General features: G+C 43.0%; 1 protein-coding gene across 2 annotated transcripts in view; it reads left to right on the top strand.

The window, feature by feature from the left end:
- Positions 1-20,684, top strand: part of CCNY (cyclin Y) — a 487,859-nt gene that overhangs the window by 311,701 nt on the left and 155,474 nt on the right. For both annotated transcript variants that reach the window (XM_029588558.1, XM_029588559.1), the window contains one exon: positions 4,548-4,648. In XM_029588558.1, coding sequence (XP_029444418.1) covers positions 4,548-4,648 — 101 coding nt within the window. The remainder of the gene's footprint in view (positions 1-4,547; positions 4,649-20,684) is intronic.

The raw sequence follows: 20,684 nt of genomic DNA, 5'->3' as shown, positions 1-20,684 counted from the left end.
CCACAGCCGGCGCACCTTACCCCAGGTGCTGCCAACACAGATCCTCCTTCCAGCTCCTAGGCACACACGTGCATTGCAGCCTTTCAGTGGTGCCATCCTATGATATCAGGTCACCTAACCCTTTAAACCCCAGCCAGTCAGGGAGATTTCACCTCCGCAACAAGTGGTCCTGCCTATGCAATGCTTGCTTTTCTCAGATCCTGCCTATTTCTGGCCCTTGCCTTGCTCCTGCCCTGTCCCGGTTCTTGCCCCCTGTTCCTGGCCTGTCTCTGTCTTCCTGTCCCTCCCTTGCCTCGTCCCCCTCTGACTAATCTCTTGTGCCTTGTCCTCTTCCCCGCATTCCGACGTCGCCTTGATGGCCCCCTGCCTTGACCCCTGCCCGGATCCTGGTTCTGCCTTCTCAGACCGCCCCACCGGACCTGACCCTTGGAACTCGCGATTAGCTGTGGACCTTTCCCTAAGTCCTGCCGACCTCAAAACCCAAAGGCTTAAGCTGCAGGGGAAGAGGCTGGTGTGGGGTGGGTGAGAGCCTCTGCCTGCCCCAGCCCCCATGCATGCCTGCTGTCAGCGCAAAGCCAGCTCATGCCCCTGGGCTGGGTAATATCAGCTACACCACAGCCCAAGGGCTCACACTCCATGTCAGCTAAAATCTATTTGGCCTTCCCTGTTTAAAAGAGAAAGAAACAAAATAGACTGAATAGGTTTTCAGAATTAAAAAAAAATAAAACATTTCCTGCCTGGTGGTGGTGATAGAAGTGATTGTTCCTTTTTTTTTTTTTTTTTTTTGTTAAAGACAACCTTCAGCTAGGGAGACCCGTTTGCATAACTTGGTGAGTTGCTTGTCTTAGAAGAGAGTGAAGTTGCTTACTCATAACAGGTGTTCTCTGAAGACACTACTAGTTCCTCCCTCCCTTCGAAGCTGTTCTCCCCATCCTCCAGCCTCGCAGCAGTTGCAGCATGAGAACTACTGCACATGGGCAGCAAAAGTCCTGTAAGCATTTTTCGGAAAGCAGTAGAAGAATCTGTCCATTTGGTGCTAAGTCTGGTCACGTGATTGTGTGTTACGGGTGAGAGCAGCTTAGCTTTATCTGAAGGCAGCAGGCAGAAGCACCTTTTCACCTGATGGTGGCAGCTCTGGGGAGCAGCCTCAGGCAGGCCAGACTGGAATCCCTATGGAAGATGCTTTTCAGGGATGCAGTAAAGTTAACTTAGGGCCTCGAGTGGATTGCCAGCTGGAAGATCTACATTTCTCAATAAACTTTCCTGTTTTGGGCTCTTCTTTCACCTCCTCTGAAATGATTCCTCGGTGTCTCCTCTCCTTTATCCCTACCACTTTTAATTTCTTATATTTTGGAGTGGGGGGGTGGGGGGGGGGAAGGAATTGCAGCATACAGATTTTTTTTATTACAACCACACTGCAGTCTTTTAAAATCTTCCTTTAGTTCATTCTTTATCCGCCTTGTATTCTTGTCCAGTATGTATCTGTGCTTTGGCCACTTGGCATTGTGATGATAAAGGCACAGCGGCACTCTGATTCATTATTTGGCTTGGGGAAGGGGGGGTTTGGAGTTGTTCGCATTGGGACAAAAACCCGAGAATACTTTATAGCTGTGAGCTGTGCCCCAGTTTTCAAAGAGGAAGTCCACGTGTACTCTTGCTTTGAAAATAGCCGTGGGTGTACAGAGTACGCCTGGTGGTCACTGGCACCTGCTTTTTGGTGTGGGTAAGAATTTGCTGGAGATCTGATGATACCATCTACGCAGTTACTTTTCCTCCCCTGACCTAAATATGCCCTCCCCCCCCCCCCCCCCCCCCCAACCGGAAGCTGCTGTTCTCAGCTTGGCTGAGATTGAGGGTGGCCAATATTTTTAGGAAGCTGGCTTACATGGGAAAAGTGCTTTTTTTTAATCTATCTAAATGGCTTTTGAAATTGGCCTCGGTGTGGGTGGTGGCTTACTAGGAGGAGCTTTCAAAAATGAGAAGCTCTTGTAGCTCCGTGGAAGCTAAGTACAAACTAGAACAAAAAGGTAGACTCGAAATATATATTTTTGTCACCACAAACTGAATTACTGTATTAGAAACTTCTTTGCTAGAGCTTCTGCTTTATAAACCCTGAAAAAGACCCACTGTGCATAAGGAGGGCGGAAGATTTGCTGCGTTGTAACAATTCTGTTAGATAATCAAGTGGGAACGCAGTTTCTAACTAAATTTAACCTTCTTTGGTCAGTATTTGCTTAAATAATAGTTCAGCAATGACTTTCAACATAAATTATAACTGAAACTGGCAATTAATGTAGTATTCTCTGCAGAGGCATTTGGGATATTAACCTGCAGTGGTCTTAGCGATGTAGGCGTGCAGTTTATATAATAAATGTGTATAAATAGGTTCCTCGGTGACCTAGTTCCCTGGATATATTTTCTAGGGATTTTCTCATTCAGGTGAACTGTTAGAAGGGATATATTTACTCTTCTCTTCCTGGTTAAAACAAAACAAAACAAAAAAATGCAAATAAGCATTTTGTATAGAAGTGAGCCACATCTCATGGATGGATGATTGGTGCATATAAATTATTATTGTTTTAAAGCCAGGCAAATGAATAGCAAGCATAGGGTTATGAACATGTCAGAATACTGTTTGGCGACAGTAATCCTTTAGCTGTTAAAACTGCTCCATGTGTGTTTATAGCTCAGAAAAGCTGAAATAGCTGCCTTCTCTCATGCTGTCCCTCCTGGGAGGGTCTGACAGGTAGCAGACCTGTCTTTCTGTCCCCCCTTATTGCTGCTGTATCTCAGGTTTTCAGTTTCTGTATCCCTGTGTTTGTTATGCCTTTGCCTAATTGTACCTTATTCAGATATTACCGGTAATCTTGTATTATCGAGCAGATGTATCGTGTTGTAACACGCTTTGAGCGCTCTGTTTGTAAAAGCGTGTAAAGAATAGACCAAGACAATGACCGGGGCTCATGGCTACATTAGGTAACTCTGATGTTTTACTACTGCTAACATAAGATTAGTACACAGCTGCAGCCTTTTAATGCGATCATATTATTTTACATTTTCCACATGGCCATCTATTTAGAATATGCAAATACTGTGCTGATATGTTCATTACTGTGGAATTTACAAAAGAAAGTTAAATTTATCTCAGTCTAAGTATACCTCAGAGGTTTAATTACATGTTAGATGGTAGCAACAGTGAGGGATGCCATGTCCCAGACTAACAGCTGCCCATCCCTGCAGCAAATGCAGGCCTCCATCCCTCCAACAGGTGCCAAGATTCCTCCCAGACCTTGCTGCTCTCCTTGTCTGCACTTGGGAAGTGGTAGGAGGAGGGCAGACCACACCTCCACCTTGCTGCTTTGCAGGTATAGTGTAAGTGGTGTCTTTGCTGAAGGCCTAATTTTAGGCCTAGAGAACACAATCAGCTGCCTAGGGTGCCAAATTTTAAAGGTACCAAATACTTGGGCCAAAGAGGAGCCGTATCCCACTTACCTTAAGGAAGTACCTGCCCCTCTGGCCCAACTCTCCCTCTCCTACTTTCAAAACTCTGGGGGTGAACGCCTCCCACTTTCCGATCTCCAGAGAGGGGGGAGATTGAGATATTTCTGCCTTTACCTTCTGCCACCCGCCTGTGGTCATCAACATCTTAGTTCTGGCCTTGCTTTGATGCTTCACACTTTGAACCTCACGGTGAGGCCTTCGATGCCTGTTTCTTGCAAGAACAACAACTAAAAAAAAAATCCTCTTGTAACCCTGAAACTGGAATTTTCCAGGTTTAATTTGTTGATGTGCTTAATGCTTTTTTAGCTGCAGAACATTGGAGTATGTTTTTAAGATTTAGCTTTGAGCAGTTTGAGTGTGGCTCTGTAACTTTATTTCATGCCTCTCTGTGTCAGAAGTACATCTCGCTGTTCCTGCAGCCAGGGGAGAGCCCAATATAGAAGTGATCAGCAGCAGATGGTGGAACAGAAGTGACAAGCCTCCTGAGTCTTAGTCATTCCTGCCAGTTTCTGCAGTGTCAGATATTACTTGTTGTAAATGTTCTCACTGTAGTTATTTTACATTTGGGGTCATCAGAAGAGCTCTGACTCTCTTCCTTCTTGCTTGGATGCATGCTGACTGCTTTCCTTATGGAACTTGAATACCTTGTTCCTATCCCTTGTCTTCAGCGTTTTGCTGGGGTCTCTGAGAATCTGTCTCCTGTAGTTGAAAGGCTGTAGATTTCTATCTTACGCAGTGAAAAATCTCTAGTATGTCTCTCTCTAAAGGCCTTTGGAAGGCTTCATTTTTGGTTCTTTTGCAGGTTTTGTTAAAAGATGGGGGTGGGATCTAATTCAACGGGTTTTTCTTATAAGACATGAAGGTTTTTAAAAGCTTTGCCAGTCAAGTCTTTGGTATTTTACTGCATAGCCAGCATGTCTGTCTTTTCTGTCTTTTATTTTTTTTTCGTCTTAGTGCATGAGGCTGTACACTGTTTGCGGCTGACTTCTGCTTTGAAAGTTGTTGGAACTGTATAATTATTGCTTTTCCCACATGTTGTTTTCTAGCATCCCCCGGGACAAATGAGAAGGAAGTACAGCTCCTGCTCCACCATTTTTCTCGATGACAGCACAGTCAGCCAGCCAAACCTCAAGTATACCATTAAATGGTGGGTGCTGTTTTATGATAGATCTGTGGTTAATGTGTTTAATTTCCTTTGGTGTTATAGAAGGAAAAGGGTCATGGAGGCTGACCCCACATACCCCTCCTGGATGTGGCATACCTAGTTGATAGTAAAGTAGCGGCTGATGGCAGAAAAGAACCAATTGGCCTATCTGGTCTGTTTAGTTACTCCTGTCTACACTGCGAGGATATATGCCAGCCACAGAAGCCAGACCACTTTTAGGGTATTGCTCCTTATCCATTCAGTGTGTGTGTTTTTTCTTCCTCCTCTGTTCTCCTGGATCCCACATTACTGGCCTCTGTTACCCAGCATGAAGTTCTGCTGCCGCTACCCCTGCCCACACACGGTTCACGAGCCCTGACTTCACGGTGCTCCCGGGCCCAGCTGACTTCATATGCAGGAGCTGATTGCTTGACAACACATTGCAGAGCACCTCCAGTAACACCAAAATAAGGATTTTGGCGTCTATCATAGGCAGAGGGGGGTATGCCTTGTGCCTTAAGGACCCGAGAAACGTGCTGATGCCCTTTCATGCAGCATGTTATTTCACTTATTAAAGGGGAATTTTGCCGAGATCATTTTGAAAAGGAAAGTAAGCTGGTACTTTCCCTCTGAAGACTGGGGCAGTTGTAACATGTACTCTAGACTTCGATTCAGGATCTGGATTGTTTTTTATTTTCCCTTTGGTAGCAATTTATCCATTTCTCAAGGAAGGAAAAAAAAAAAAACTCAGAGGGAGAAACAGTTATTTGTTTTACCTAAAGACATAACTTTATTTATATAACTTACTCTTGAAAAGTCGTTTCTTCATCAATCAGAAAAAAAGCCAGTTCTTTTTTTTTATTATGAAAATGACAAGAGAAACAGTACAACGCAGCACATAATCGTTTGTTTTGCATGCCGTGCTGTCTCTCTAAGTATTATGAAAATGACATGAAATCAAGTATTTATTAAATGAATACTGTACATACGGCATTTTTTTTCTGCAATTATCTTTCTGATTTTTATAACAGGAAAAAACAAACAGAATTTCCCAATTGCCCAGTCCCTTTCTTCAGAGTTCAGAATTGTTGTTCCTGAAATCTTCTCCTTTAGGAGTATTTTTTTCTGGCTCTGCACCTTTTAGGAGTCCATTATGCCACCTGAAAGGAAGGTTTCCACAACTTGAGTCCTACAACCGAGCCAGAGACCCAGATTGCCGTTGGGCATGCAAGCCTGTGCAGGCCTGAGAAACCCCCCACCCTCCTGCTGGTTATATGCTCCTGCTCCATCTGCAGTTTATCCAACTGTTGGGCTTTTAGATTGCCCTTAAGCATGGCTGCTGTAAATCAACAGCATCCAAGTGAGCCTGCACTATGCCCTTCTCTTTCACAGCTTCTCACAGAGAAAACACAGTCCATGGGGTTTACAGTAACGTCTGCAGGTAAAAAGTGCCTGCAGACTTTACACCAGTGTGAGCAATTATAAAACTTACCCCCAAGCCAAAAAAAAAAAAAAATAGCCTCTCTTTTATTCTAAAGTAAAGTTCCAGTGGGGCTAGAGCAAATATGTCATAAGCCATTTCTTTTTACCTTTATATTTATTAATTTTAACAATTGCAAAACACCGTAGCATTTTTGCACAGAACCACAATGGAAAATTGCTAGCTACAATATTATACAAAGAACAAAATAAGGAAATATAAAAAAAAAATAAAAAATGCTAGCTCCCATTTCCAAGTCAAGCAACACAACAGGGAGGAGAGGCGGAGAACAAGGAGACCTGAGGAAATGAATAGAAAGGAAATAGCATAACATGAGAGAAAACTTTGCAACCAATAGATCAGGTCTCTGGACACTTAGGAGCCAGGGAAGATGTTAATACTTTTCAGGAGTCCAAAAATGACTTCAGTTGCTGAGGAACACAGAAAATGTAATAGTCCTTTATTATATTTAATTCCGCATTTACATGAGTATCTAAGAATAAAAGAAGCATCCAGTGAATAGTCTCATGCCTTAGAGCAAGAAATCCCTTCCTCCTTTCTTGTTAATTTAGACAGATTAGGAAAAATCTTGGCTAAGAAAACAAGAGTTCATTGCTGAAGTCAGCATCAGTCACAAAAGAAAATTGCCCTTTTTTTTTTAAATGTGCCTGGCCATTGGTTAGTGCCTTATGATGTGTTGACTGGGTCTCAAAGTATTTCAATGCAATGTCACATGGTGCTGTCAGACATCATTATGTCAGATTTTTTTTTTTTTTAAAGCATTTTCTATAATAAACTAAGCAAGAACAGAGTGGAGGCAGAACGACAAACCACCAAGTAATATCCAGATGTGAGGAACGGTAAAGAATATTGTAGCAACAAACTTAAAATCTTAAGTCAAGTAGGTTTAATGGAAAATATTTTTGTGGAGTATAAACAAGTTGCTAGCCTGCAGTCTCATCCCAAACCCCCGACACAAGTCATTTTACAAGTAAGCTGTATGAAAGGGGTAGTGGCATAAGGGACGTAGAGACAATCTGCAGTCTTAAACCTGACTTTTTAAGGCTGTTTGCAGATTGTCTCTACATCGCCTATGCCACTATCCCCTTGATACAAGGTACTCGAGAAATGCAGCTGATACCAGTGGTTTGGATGGGATTTCATGCTAAGCAACTTGTTTTATGCTCCATGAAACCTGCTTGATTTAAGATTTTACGTTTGTTGCTACATTGCTCTCTACCATTCTTCACCTCTGGACATATTAAACTACCGGTAATGCATTTTTAAAGATAGTCGTTCTGTGACTCCATTTATTTTCTAAGTTTTTTAATATGTTTATAGATCTCTCCCCTTCTACTGCAGCTATCACTGAGCGTCTTTTTGCATATAGAGGAGGCCTTTTTGTTTTCTTTTTGTCATGGTATGAGCCATTATTTAAAAAAAAAATAATCATGTTTGTGAATATAAATAGTTATAAATGAACAATGTGTGTACCTTTGGAGGTGATCAGCTTGCGCAGTTAGCCAGGGTTTTGCATCCTGATTCTCATTCTTTTAGCGAACACTTTCCTGATTGATTACTTAGGGGATCTCTTTCTCAATATACTAGTAGTTTTGTACAAAATAAACTGAATTGCAGTAGATTAGACAAATCCATTTAAAAAGTTAAGTAAAGCAAAATAAAGTAATTTAAATATAAAAATAGGAATATAATATGTACCGCTTTATAAGGATTTCTTAAATAGATACCTCTGTAGGCTGCTGTGTTGCTTTAGAGTATCACTTCTTGTAGTTTCCTCAGACACGGGATATTTCTCCTTTAATTTTCCACCATCACACACAAATTGCTAAAACTAAGCAGCTTAAACCAAGTATGAAAACTGTAAAATCTACTGACGTAGGGTCTTGATTAGCAACATATTCAGAATATTGGAAGACATTCTGGGCATTAGATTTTACCTACTATTCTGTATGCATCTGTTGCTGTTTATTGAGGTATACTGCTGTTGTAATGACATCTTACAGTATTTCACTAGAATAAAAGTCCAGCCACATTAGGTTTTACAAAAGTAATAAATGGGTAATGGCAGAAGTTACACCATTCCATAATAATTCCAACTTTTCGATTACCTGTAGGATCTTTTATCATGATTGCCAGCAATTAATTGCAAAATGTTTAAATACATTTCTAGTGTTCACTCTTATTTATTTATTTATTTATTTATTAACTTTTATTTACCGACATTCGTGAAGCACATCATGCCGGTTTACAATGAACTCAGGTGGAAAATACAGTATAACAATATTAATAACAATAATAATAAATAACAATAACAGTTAACCATATGAGGGGATGAGAGGGGAAGGGGACAAGGCAGAAGGAAGATGAAGTAAAAAACAAATTAAATAAGAATAGAGGGAAAACTATGTACAGATGAAAAAAATATACACACTCTCTTGGTGTGGGTGCATCTGTATGAAAATGTATTGCTTCTTCTTCAAGGACATCTCTGCACAGTTCTGTACTCTGTGTGTAGCACAATTGTAAAAACATAATGTCATTATTATGCATAATGCTTCACCTCAGCATTATGCATAATATAATGACAGAAACTAGTTCACGGCATACAGGGGTATGTTTACTTCTTGCATATGGCAAGATACAGGAGAGGTTCCTGCTCCTCTCCAAAGCTGTCAGAGGGGGGTCCCTGTACTAAGATACATCACTGGGTGGAAGGGGATTCTTCGAGGACAAGCAGGATGAGGTCCTCACACATGGGTGACATCGGATGAAACCTGGGACAGAAAACTTATGTCAATGTTTCTAGAATTTTGACTGAGCCTCATTGCGCATGCTCAGCATGCATTATACCACTTATCCATGCAGGGTCACCTTCAGGCTCTTCATTTCCGCAGCATCTATCATTTTGCAGTTGGGTGAAAACCTCAATTTTGCTAACTTATTAGTCTACTTTTTGGCCTAGTTTTGAGAAACTGTTTTGCCGGTGCCTGTACCGCTAGGCAGAGTCTGAGCACCTAGGGCCCCATCCTCTGTCGATGTCTGTGGAGATGAGGGCACCTATGACCCCTGGGAGGATAACTCATCTGTGGTCTCTGACAATGATTCCTGATGGTCTCCCCTTAAATCCAACTCCTCCAGAGGAATGGAGGAAGCCCTCGCTGGAGGACTTCTCCTTCTCAGGGTTTGTTCGGTTGATGCTAGAGGCCAGTCCCTTTCTGTTAATGACTGAAGAGGATACCAGGCACAAAATGCTTGATATCTTTGTTTGTATAGCCTCCCAAGGAGATCATGGCAGTCCCAGTTCATAAGATCCTTATGGACTTATTTTTGAAGATGTGGATACACCCCCTTACAGTACCTCCCGTGAACAGGAAGGCAGACGCGGTATATCTCATTCAAAAGGCTCTCTGATTTGACAAGTGACAGCTACCCTACCAATCAGTGGTCGTCAAATCCTCTCTCAAGAAGGCCAAGCGCTCTCTGACCCATTCCTCAGTGCCCCGGGGAAGGATCATAGAGCGATGGTCGCTCTTGGGAGGAAGGTGTTCCAGGGCGCACTATACCTATTGCCCACATAGCTGCCTACCAGCTGTACATGGGCCAAAATACTCAGGTGATCTAGAAGCAGGTGCAGGATGTTGCCAAGCAACTGCCTCAGAGGTATAAGGGTCTGGAGTGCAGTAAACACAAGGTCCACTCAATTGATGTTTTTGAGACTGGATCAAGGGTCTCTGCAGCGGGAATCGGCACCTACAGGTTCGCATGGTTGCATTATTCAGATCTTAGACCAGACTTGCTGATGTGCCATGCATGGGAGAGAATCTCTTCGAAGATAAGGTTAAGGATGCAGTGCCCAAATCCAGGATCACCATGTGACTCTTCAGCAGCTCTCCATAAGCACTCTGGACCCACCATCCTCATTCAGGCAATCAGGGAGGTCAGTTCCAAGGAAGTCTATCCACCTCCCTCTCACTCCCATCATCAATACCAGGGTTCTCATGCTCATTCCAGGTAACAAAGAGCCACAAAGCCCAGTCAGTGCCTCAGTCAACTCCAGGGACAGGGTTTTGACTGGTTCGTAGGGAGCATAGCCGAATCCTCTCTACCCGGGGTGATGGTTATGCCAGTTGGGGGAAGGTTTCAATTCTTTGCGAGCCAATGACCCAGTGTAACCTTAGAACGGTGAATTCTTTCTATCGTCCACCAAGGGTACCGATTGAACTTATTAGATGCCCCGCCAAATTGCCCCCAAGCCCATTTTGGGGCCCTGTAGTGCATCAGGGAGTACTAGTAGTGGAGCTCTCCTCCCTCTTAATAGCCAGGGTGGTCTAATCCTTTCCACAAGGGCAAAGTGGACAGGGAATTTACTCCCAGTACTTCCTAATACCAAAGAAAATAGGAGGACTCTGTCTCATCCTAGAACTATTTCATCAAAAAAGAAAAGTTCAAGAGGGTTTCCCTGGGCATCTTGATCCCTTTCTTGCAAAAACGCGTACTGGCTATGTTTCCTAGATATAAAAGAAATGTACACACATAACGAGATCTTCCCAAGTCACAGGAAATATATCCGATTTGTGGTGGGAAAACAGCACTTCTAGTATCGCGAGCTGCAGTTTGGGCTCACATTAGCCCCACGTGACTTTACACAATGCCTGGCCATAGTGGCTGTGCACCTTCGCAGACTGGGAGTTCACGGTTCCCATATCTGGATGATCGGCTGGTCAAGAGCATTTCATGGTTGGGGGCCGCAAAGGTCCATGTGCTCAACTGTCCGGGTGTTAGAGACATAAGGGTTCATCATCAACTACCCCAAGTCCCATCTCAGTCCATCACCTCAATTGGACTTTATTGGAGTCCTGCTAGACACAGTTCAGGCCTAAGCCTTCCTGCCTCAAAACAGGCCATCAACCTGATGATGGTTGTGGCAGAGATTCAACAGAGCCAGCAGGTGTCAGCTTGGCACATGTTAAGGATGTTGGGCCATATGGCTGCGACAGTTTCTGTCACTCCCTTGGCAAGTTTACACATGTGACAGGCCCAGTGGACCCTAAGGTCTCAGTGGCATCAAGCCATGCAGAACCTCCAGGTTCGCATCTGAGTCACCTCATCTCTCTGGGACTCTTTGTCCTGGTGGCGAGTAATTTCAAAACTGGAATGGGCAGTCTCCTTTCAGAGTCCTCCTATCCAAATTGTTCTCGCCCTGGATGCATCCACCCTGGGTTGTGGAGCTCATGTAGATGGGGCCAACTCTCAAAATGTCTTTATGAAACCAATTTCCTGGAGCTCTGGGTGATCAGGTACGCATGATGGGCTTTCAAAGATGTCTTGATCCAAATTGACAACCAAGTGGCAATGTGGTATGTCAACAAGCAGGGAGATACCGGATCATACCTCCTGTGCCAGGTAGCAGCCCAGATCTGGGCATGGACCTTATCCTACGGGATGATGCTCAAGGCTATGTACCGGATCAGACCCCACAAATTGTCTCTGGACCAAGGGATCATGAATCAGATCTTTCACCTCTGGGGAAGCCCGGATGTGGATCTCTGTAGCACCTTGGAACAGTTTTGCTCCCTGTACAGGACAGGCAGTAAACCAGCCTCAGATGCCCTCAGCCAGCACTGGGGCGAGTGTCTTCTGTATGTGTATCCTTTAGCTCCACTGTAAGCAAAGATTCTCTTGAAGCTTCATGAGGACAAAAGGACTATAATCCTCATAGCTCTTGATTGGCCAAGACAGGTCTGGTTTCCACCCCTGTTTCCCCAGATCTCATTACACTAGATCAAGGAGGGTCGCAGCATCCCAACCTCCAGGCCTTGGCATTCACAGCCTGGATGTTGAGAAGTTAATAATGTAATTTCTTAATCTCTTGAAAGATGTATCTCGGGTCCTGGTGACTTCCAGAAAGCCTTACATTAAAAAGTCCTACGGACTGAAGTAGAGGAGGTTTTCCATGTGATGTGAGCAGAAGGCCCCAGATCCATTTTGCTGTTCCCCAGAAAAACTGCATGATTACCTTCTACATCTTTCAGAGGCTGGATTGAAGACAACTCTGTTAGACCACCTGTTTGCAATTGGCACATACCACCATGGTGTAGATGGTATGCCCATCTCTGTACAGCCTATAGTTGTACATTTCATACGGGTCCTGCTTCAGTTGAAGCCTCCCCTAAGGCTTCCTGCTATGTCTTGGAACCTCAACATGTTTTAGCACAGCTGATGAAAGTTCCCTTTGAGCCACTGCTCTCCTGTGACTTGAAGTGCCTGACCTGGAAGGTCATATTTTTGGTGGCTGTCACTTCAGCACATGAGGTCAGTGAGCTTAGGCCTTACACTAAATTTTTTCATGACAGAATGGTCTTAAGTACGCACCCTAAGTTCCTGCCTAAGGTGATGTGGGACTTCCACTTAACCAGTCCATCTTTCCCAGGCCCCTTTCGCATCAAGGCAAACAAGCCCTGCACAGTTTTGACAGCAAGAGAGCTTTAGCCTTCTTTGTGGAGCTGAGAGAAGCCCATAGACAGTCCTCCCAACTTTTTTTTTTCTTTTCAGCATCTCTGTTACCAAATAGATGCTTTCTAATTGGCTAGTGGACTGCATCTCCTTCTGTTATGCCCAGGCGAGGTGTCAAGGCTCACTCTGTCAGAACCGTGGCAGCGTCGGTGACCCACTTGTGAGCAATTCCCATGTGGAGGAGATCTGTAGAGCTGCAACATTGAGTTCTCGCTACACATTCACATTGCATTATTGTTTGGATAGGGATGGCTGACGCAACAGCAGGTTTGGCCAATCTGTCTTTCAGAATTTGTTTGAACTCCAGCTCTGTTACTGTCTAGGGTCTGTTGTTTGTGCTCAGACTGCCTCTTCCCCTCCCCCCCCCCCCATTACCAACAAATCTAGTTGTTGTTGTGCCCATTGGCACTTATTTTGTTGTTTTGTTGGTCCCCTTTTATGTTGGGGGGGCAACCTGTAGCTAGGGATTCACTTATATGTGAGGACTGCCGTCCTGCTTGCCCTCTGAGAAAGCAGAGTTCCTTACCTGTAATGGGTGTTCTCCGAGGACAGCAGGATGTCTCTCCTCATAGATCCCTTTCACCACCCCATGGAGTTGGGTTTCCACTACATGGGTTTCTTCTCCTTTATTATTTTATTCTTGAATTCTATATTATAAGACTGAAGGGGACCCTGTGTGGATATATGGTATAATGCACATGAGCATGCTCAGTGAGACTTGATCAAAGTTCTAGAAACTTTGACGTAAGTTTTCCATGCCAGGCTCCATCCAATGATGCCACCCATGTAATATCCTGCTATCCTCTAAGAATACCTGTTACAGGTTAGCAACTCTGCTGTCCTCCAAGGATTCACCACAATCAGTGGCTGCTTCCTCCTTCCCTCTTCCTCTCTTCCCTTGGTTCCTTCCGAACAGCAGATCTTACTTTGTTTAATAGGAAATCCAGCTCTGTCTGTATAGCTAAAATCTTCTTACAAACCTTACCCAGGATATTAACACAAGCCCACATAGTCCTTTTGCTTCTTCAAAATATTATGGCTTTATTCAAAAAAGCATGGAATTGATTAAACTCATTATAGCTGTTGAGAAAATGTACAGGCAGATCTTCATTTGCTTCAGTTCCTAACGCAAGTTTCTCCTGCTACCACCAAATTCTCATCCTATGCTTTAGAGTTCCCTCGCTTTTTCTTCCTCCATACCCACTTGCTTAGATTAACCTTGCTATTCTCATTGCTCTGTTACTTCTGCCTCTTTTATCCTAAATTACCAAAGTTTATTGTTACTAATTATTCCATTATTCGTAGAAATGCCTCTGAGGCTAGGGGAGGGCACCTCAGAAGTGTTGACCAAGGCTTGTACTTCAGTATTCATATCTTGTTCAGGCGATTACATGATTTTAGTTCTTTTAATCCTATCACGCGTGCAGGATTATGTCCACACTTTACCCTCAGTAAATCCACACTTCACCCTCCGTGTCTCTGGTCCTTGCTTAGACAGCTGAGACTTGGGGTTTCACTGGCGCACCTGATAGCTCAGCATTTCTGGCTCGACTGGTAATGCTGTATGCTCATTAGACAGCAGGACCTTTTGTTCATGACTGGATGTCCCAGAAAAAGTGTATTACCAGACTCAATCTGTGAGCTGGGTTAATGTATAGTTAAAAAGTCTGTGCGTGATATTGGCAAAACTGTGGAACAGAAAATGTTCCATTATCATTCCAAGGTAAGCTACTTTTAAGAAAACAATTATAGATAATTAATATACAAACAGAGTATGCTGGTAGATCAGGAATGTAGGAACTCGCTAGTCTGCTCAATTTATTTCCTGTTGCAACAGCAGCTCATCTCTCTTTCCCTTCTCTTCATCACTACTACAGATCCTCTCTGCTTATTTCACACATTCTTTAATTCTGTCACTGTTTTTGACTTCATCTCCACTGAGAGGCTCTTCTATCCGTGCATTACTTTTTCTGTGAAGAAATATTTGCTAACATTACACCTGACTCTATCTCCTTTCAGCCTCACATCATGATCTAGAACTTCCCTTCCCCTGAAAAAATACAGTTGCTTGTACATTATTTTTGCTGTTCAAGTATTTCAAATGTCTATAATAATTTCCCCCTTCTTTCTCTCTCCTTCTATAGGGCATACATAGTTAGGTCCTTAAATCTCAGGTCATAGGGCTGTTGGTGCAGAAACTGCACCTTTTTGGTAGCCATCCTCTGGAGTGCCTCAGCTCTTTCTATAACCTTTTGGAGGTAGGGTCTCCAGAGGTGGGAACTTTACTGCAAATTAGGTCTCACCAATGACTTGTACAGAAGCATCATTTTCTCCTTTTCTCTCCCCTGCATTATTCTGCCTTGTGGCAATATATTTCTATCTTGGGATTATCAAATAAGATCAAGTCAAGATATCAGTATCTCAACTATCATCACGTACCGCATTCTTGGATTTCTGCATCCCAAATTCATGACTCTACGTTCTTTTTACATTGTATCATAGTTGCCAAGCATTTGGCTAATCCTCAGTCTGTTTTAGAGGAGTCTTGATTTTGTCCGCTCCACTAGGAATATGAAAACCCCTCTTTCCATGAAGTGAATAAGGGGCATAGCAGTGCCTGTGCCCCCCGCACATTTGGCTCAGGCTTCCACACCTAGTAGCAGGGTCATGTCACATATGAGCCAGTGCTTAAAAATGCAGCAATTAGAGGGCCTGGAAGCCTTGGAATCACTGCCAGTCCATGATCCCCTGCACCTTTAAGGAGACTAACTTGAATGGGGAAACACTACCCTTAGATTAGTCCTGAAAGTGTGAGGCCTTCAAAGTCTTTCTGTTTACTTTTCATCGGTAAATATTCCCCCTCCTCTCAGCACCTTATAAGTTCAGGAATGCCAGATCTGGGTGGAAAACTATTTATATAATTGTTCCTCAGCAGCCTGAGAGATTAACCCTTGTATATAGTAGTTGCCATAACTACAGAGAGAGAGAAAGAAACAGACAGCCAGAGCAAGGAGAAAGACATAGTGAGTACAGAGAAGAGTGACAAAAATGATAAAGGGGATGAAAAAAACTCACTTATGTTGAAAGACTAAACAGATTAAGATTTAGTTTGGAGAAGAGTGGGAGGGGATATGATTGAAATTTATAAAATCATGAGTGAGTGGAACCGGTAAAGAGGGAAACAAACAACACTAGGACTAGATGCACACCATAAAGCTAGCATCCGGCGGATTAAAAAAAAATAATAGGAAGTATTTTTTCACTCAGCTAACAAGCAAGCTTCAGAATCTGTTGCCAGAAGATGTGGACAAGGCAACTGAAAGAGGGCTGGACAAGGTCCTGAAGGAAAAGTCCATAAGCCATTATTAGTCAGGTAGACTTGGGAAAGCCAGCACTTATCCCCGATTGTGAAATACAAGAAATAGATCAGCTATTGGGGATCTGCCAGGCACGTGTGACCTGGACTGGCCACTATCGGAGACAGGGTGCTGACCTCAATGGACCTTGGTCTGACCCAGCACAGCACTTTTTATGTTTTATTTCTTGTGCTGGAGGACTATAGTTGATTATATTAATATAAATGGACTGTCAGTTCCCTTTTCCAAGATAACCCCACTGCATCGCCTTCCTTCCCTTTACCCTTTATATTTTTTTTTTCATAAAGTGCTACCACATCTTCCTTTTTTTTTTTTTTTTTTTTACCTACCCTATCATTCCTGAACAGGGTTTAGCTGGTATGGCTATATCCTAGTCATGAGTAGCAGATAAATACCTAATTGGTCCATAAACTGTTGTGGACTAGTGATTCTCACATGGAACGGCGGTAGATAAAACACTCAAATAAATAAATCCAGTCTGCCCAGAAAAGAATCATCCAGTTTAGATATGCGCACTTTCAAAATCCCTTATGCAACCCAATACCAACTCCTTCCTCCCCTCAGATCTTTTACCTGTCTCCTTAACCCTTTTCCTGCCAGCCCAGTGCATGTGCAAGGTTTTTATATGACAGAAATCTCTTTCTGCCTATAGGACTTGTAAATCTGGGATTTTTTTTTTTTAACCTGATTCAGAAGTCACTGGAGATGAGAGACCAGGCTTAAGGGGTGGGGAGGGTGCAGACAGACACACAGACCTGATGATCTTATAAGGCCAGTTTCCCTGTAGTAAACTGTGAAAACAATTCTACTGAATTACAGCCAGGGAATAGTCCTACTTCAGTCTCTGGATAGAAACAGTAAAATCTTGAAAGAAAATTCAGCAGTTACAAAGCAACAGGTTTTTTGCTGGAAAATTTTGGAGAATCTTGGAGCTGGAGCAAAGCCCTCACTTTTTCATACTCATAGATAGCCCAGGCCTCAGAGCTGACGAGTTGAATTAAGGCTAGAGCTGACAAGGGATCACTGAATAGTAGGGAAGGAAAAAGCCCCATCTCGGTCTCAAAAGGAAAAAAAAAAAGTGTTTTGAGACAATTCAACAGTTACAAAACCTCAAAGCAACAGATTTTGTTAAAATATATACCGGTAAGAGCAGGAACAAATATTGCAGGAACTAGAGCTCGCATCTAAAAATAAACAAGACCATAGAGGTCAGTTTTCATATTCTGTAGAGATTTGAGTTTAAAGGATTTTGAAAGCTCCTCCTGGTTAGCCAATCTCACCATTAGAGTGAATTGGGGGGTGGTGCTGCTGTGTTGATCCTTATGAGCGCACCCCTTATGAGCTTCACAAGGCTACACTGAAAGTATGGTAAAGACAACTGATATATGGACTCGAGGGGAGGAAGGGAGGAGAGATTTAAAAACAGGGAGTGTGACCCTAATAAAAAAAAAATTGTATACTATTTAAAAAGAAATAAAAACAGAAAACCCAAACCCTTAAGAAATAAAATGTTATTTTAGAGGGGGTGGTGGAAACTGACAAGACAAGCAGCTTGCTAATTCTGCAGGTCTAACTGGGTGCTGCTGCTTTAATGTTTACAATACTGAGCAGCCAAAACCTGCACTTTTCTCCGGGCTTCTGTGGATGATGCTTTTAAAGTAGTGGCACTGCCAAGGCTTCCTGGTGGGAACCGGCAGCATTTTAATGGTTAGCACCACTGTATCATCTGTAAAGGAATGGAACATGGGCAACAACTCGCGCTAGGAATGAAATGTTAGAAAGCCTTGTTTACACACCACATGCAAATGCAATGCACATTATGGCCCTGCTGTAGTATTAATTCTGGTCTACTGCCATCCTCCAGTGAGTCTGCTCCTTTGTTACTGCCTTCCAGCTACATGTGCAGATCAATAGCTACCTACTGCACATCAAAGGTTTTCAAACTACAAGAGAAAGAAGCAGCCAAGGGAGGGCAGCTCCTCTTCTCAGGACACCCCCAAACAGATCTGTTTGCAGGAAAATTAGACAGTGTTAGGGGGGGGAAACACTTTGAAGGCCGCCTCTGTTTTTGCTCTGCTTACGTACAGGGAGATATTAAAAAATATTTTTCTAATGAATTGAATGCCCAAATCGTACAGTTCTCCTGATTATTGCCACATCTGCATGTCATCCTGATTGCTGTCTCAAACATTAGGCTGCCTTGTAAAAATATGTTCCTTTGTAGTCATTTGCAGTGCTTTTCTAATGTGGGAACTGAATTTTCAGATTCCTGGAAGAAGGTGGTTTTTGCACGACAGGAGAAAGCGAGGAGGTGTCTTGTGTTCCTGCGAACACGGCGTGTCTCTCCTCAGGGAGGAAGAATAAATCGTTCCTTTAAATTATACGACTGGGAATCCCTCTCACAACTTGAGCAAGTGTTAGTTTCTCTCAGTAAATAACAATACATATCACCTTCAGCAGCCAAAAAATGAAGAGAATTAATATATAGGAATAAAGGCTTTAGGAAGGACAGTCTAAAATGAAAAATGTTAGAAAATGAGAGAGAGCTGGGTGGATTTCTTTATAGATCCTTCACGGATAATTATCACAAAGTCTTCGGTTCTTCCTGCTGTCTGACATGGGTGTTTTCTGCAGCACTAGAGGCAGGTCTCTGTTTCTTTCTACTCCCACATTGAGCATTGGTTGATCGTATTTAAATCCAGTAAAACACACGGAGCTGTCTTGCTGAGTTTGATGTTACATCTTAGACTGGGTGGTACAAGTCACAGGGTCATGGACCCTTGTTGGAATGCAGGTTACTCTGGTGATGTAATGAGGGACAGGGCTTAGTGAAAGGCCCAACAGGGGCGGCTGAAGGCAATCTGCTGCCTGAGGCGAGGGACGAGATGGCTGCCCCCTCCCCAACCCATGGCATGGCACAGGTCAAATCATTGAGAGGACCAGGGGGGAACGGGTGAGGTGCTCTTGGAGTCTAGCCCATTCCATGATTTGAAATGCAGAAGGGGGAAAGCAGGGGTCAGATAGAGAATCAGTGATATTTCTAGGACGCTGGCAACCCTGCCATACTCCCAGGAAACCTATGACCTGCCTCCCACATGTCCCCATTATATACCCCCCGGAGAAGTGGGAGATCGTTGAATGGTGGGGGGTCTGTGTGTGGCTGACACTCTCTTCAGATCAGTGCCAGGCTATTAGAAGCCCTAGGCGTACTTCATAACCTTGTGCCTCCTCCCTCCCAGCCCTTACCACGCACAAAAGGTATGCATTTATAACCAGGTATTTTACACAAAAAAGGATATTCATAGTCTTCTAAGGTAAAAATATCATAACATGCACTGCTATGGCACCAGGCAAAAAACCCTGCATAAAAGAACCTGGAACCCATATGATATTAAGCCTTTGTAAAGTGTGTTCAATGTAGACTTGGCCCTCATAAAGCCAGGAGTAAACTGAATTACAATTACAAAAATAATAGTAAACCTCCTATTCCAAAAGAGCACTAAATGTGAGCACTTAAACAGTAACAACCCTAAAATGAAAAGGCAACACTGCAAATATTACCCCAGGCCCTAAAACATCAGTTCTCTTTATTTATTTATTTATTTATTGTTTTTGTTATACCGAGTTTCATGACTGGCATCACATCAACCCGGTTTACAATTAACAATGTGTGAAAAGCATAAGGTAACGTGATAACAATATTCCCAATAGAACTGTGAACTTTAAATACAGAGAATCAATTGAAGGGTGAGAAAGTTACAATAAAACAGGGAAAATTAACTTGGAGCTGGAAGAGGGGAGAGATTGAACAATGCAATATTTACATTTCAGCCAATTAGTGTAGTAGTATAGCGGAGTGAATAAATAAGCCTATGTGAATAAATGGGACAGTACATAAATATGAAACGGTAAAATAAGTAACCAAGAGAATAGGAAAACAGAACAAGGTAGGCTGCTATAGATCCTTACACAGAAATTACATGCCAGTAGAATACTTCATCTCAGTCACACTTGCAGAACGCAGACAGATCCTCACCAAATACAGAATAAAGACCATAAATAGAGGGGTCTTCCAGTTATGCTCTGAGCAAGAGTCTGCATGAAGCTGAGCTTCCCACTGGACCTATTAACCATTTGCATTTAAAAGTTAAAATCTGCCAAAGTAACTCGTTATGTCTGCATCTAAAGACTCAGAGTTCCTTATGGGCTAATAGAAGTGCTAAGATGAGAAAAGCACTTAAATCTAAAGCCCCAGAGCTAGAAAGCATGGCAGCTTTGCAAACTTTTGACGACGAACAGGAGGGCCTGATCAGGGATACAGTTGGTGATAAGGACTCAATCTCTAACCTGCTAGAAGCATTTACTGCCAAACTTACTAAAAAACTCAACTCTCGAATGGGAATTGTGGTTGAAAAAATAGCCCAGTTTGTCAAGTCAGTCCGACAATTCAGTGCGTTTGGATGAGGTCGAATCCCGAGTATCGGATTTAGAGGATTCCCTCACCTCCATGCGGGCTAAGGTGGATAAAATAGAGAGGTCCCAAACAGCAGCAGCTGCCGCCAATTAACTATCTCAATCGCTCAAAGTGAAACATTCAAATAGGGTTGTCAGAGAAATCCAAGGGATCAGACCCAGTCTGTGGTGAGCT

This window comes from Rhinatrema bivittatum, chromosome 2 (assembly GCF_901001135.1).
Source record: "Rhinatrema bivittatum chromosome 2, aRhiBiv1.1, whole genome shotgun sequence".
Classification (NCBI taxonomy): Eukaryota; Metazoa; Chordata; class Amphibia; order Gymnophiona; family Rhinatrematidae; genus Rhinatrema; species Rhinatrema bivittatum.
This window is presented reverse-complemented; position numbering and strand designations above follow the sequence as displayed.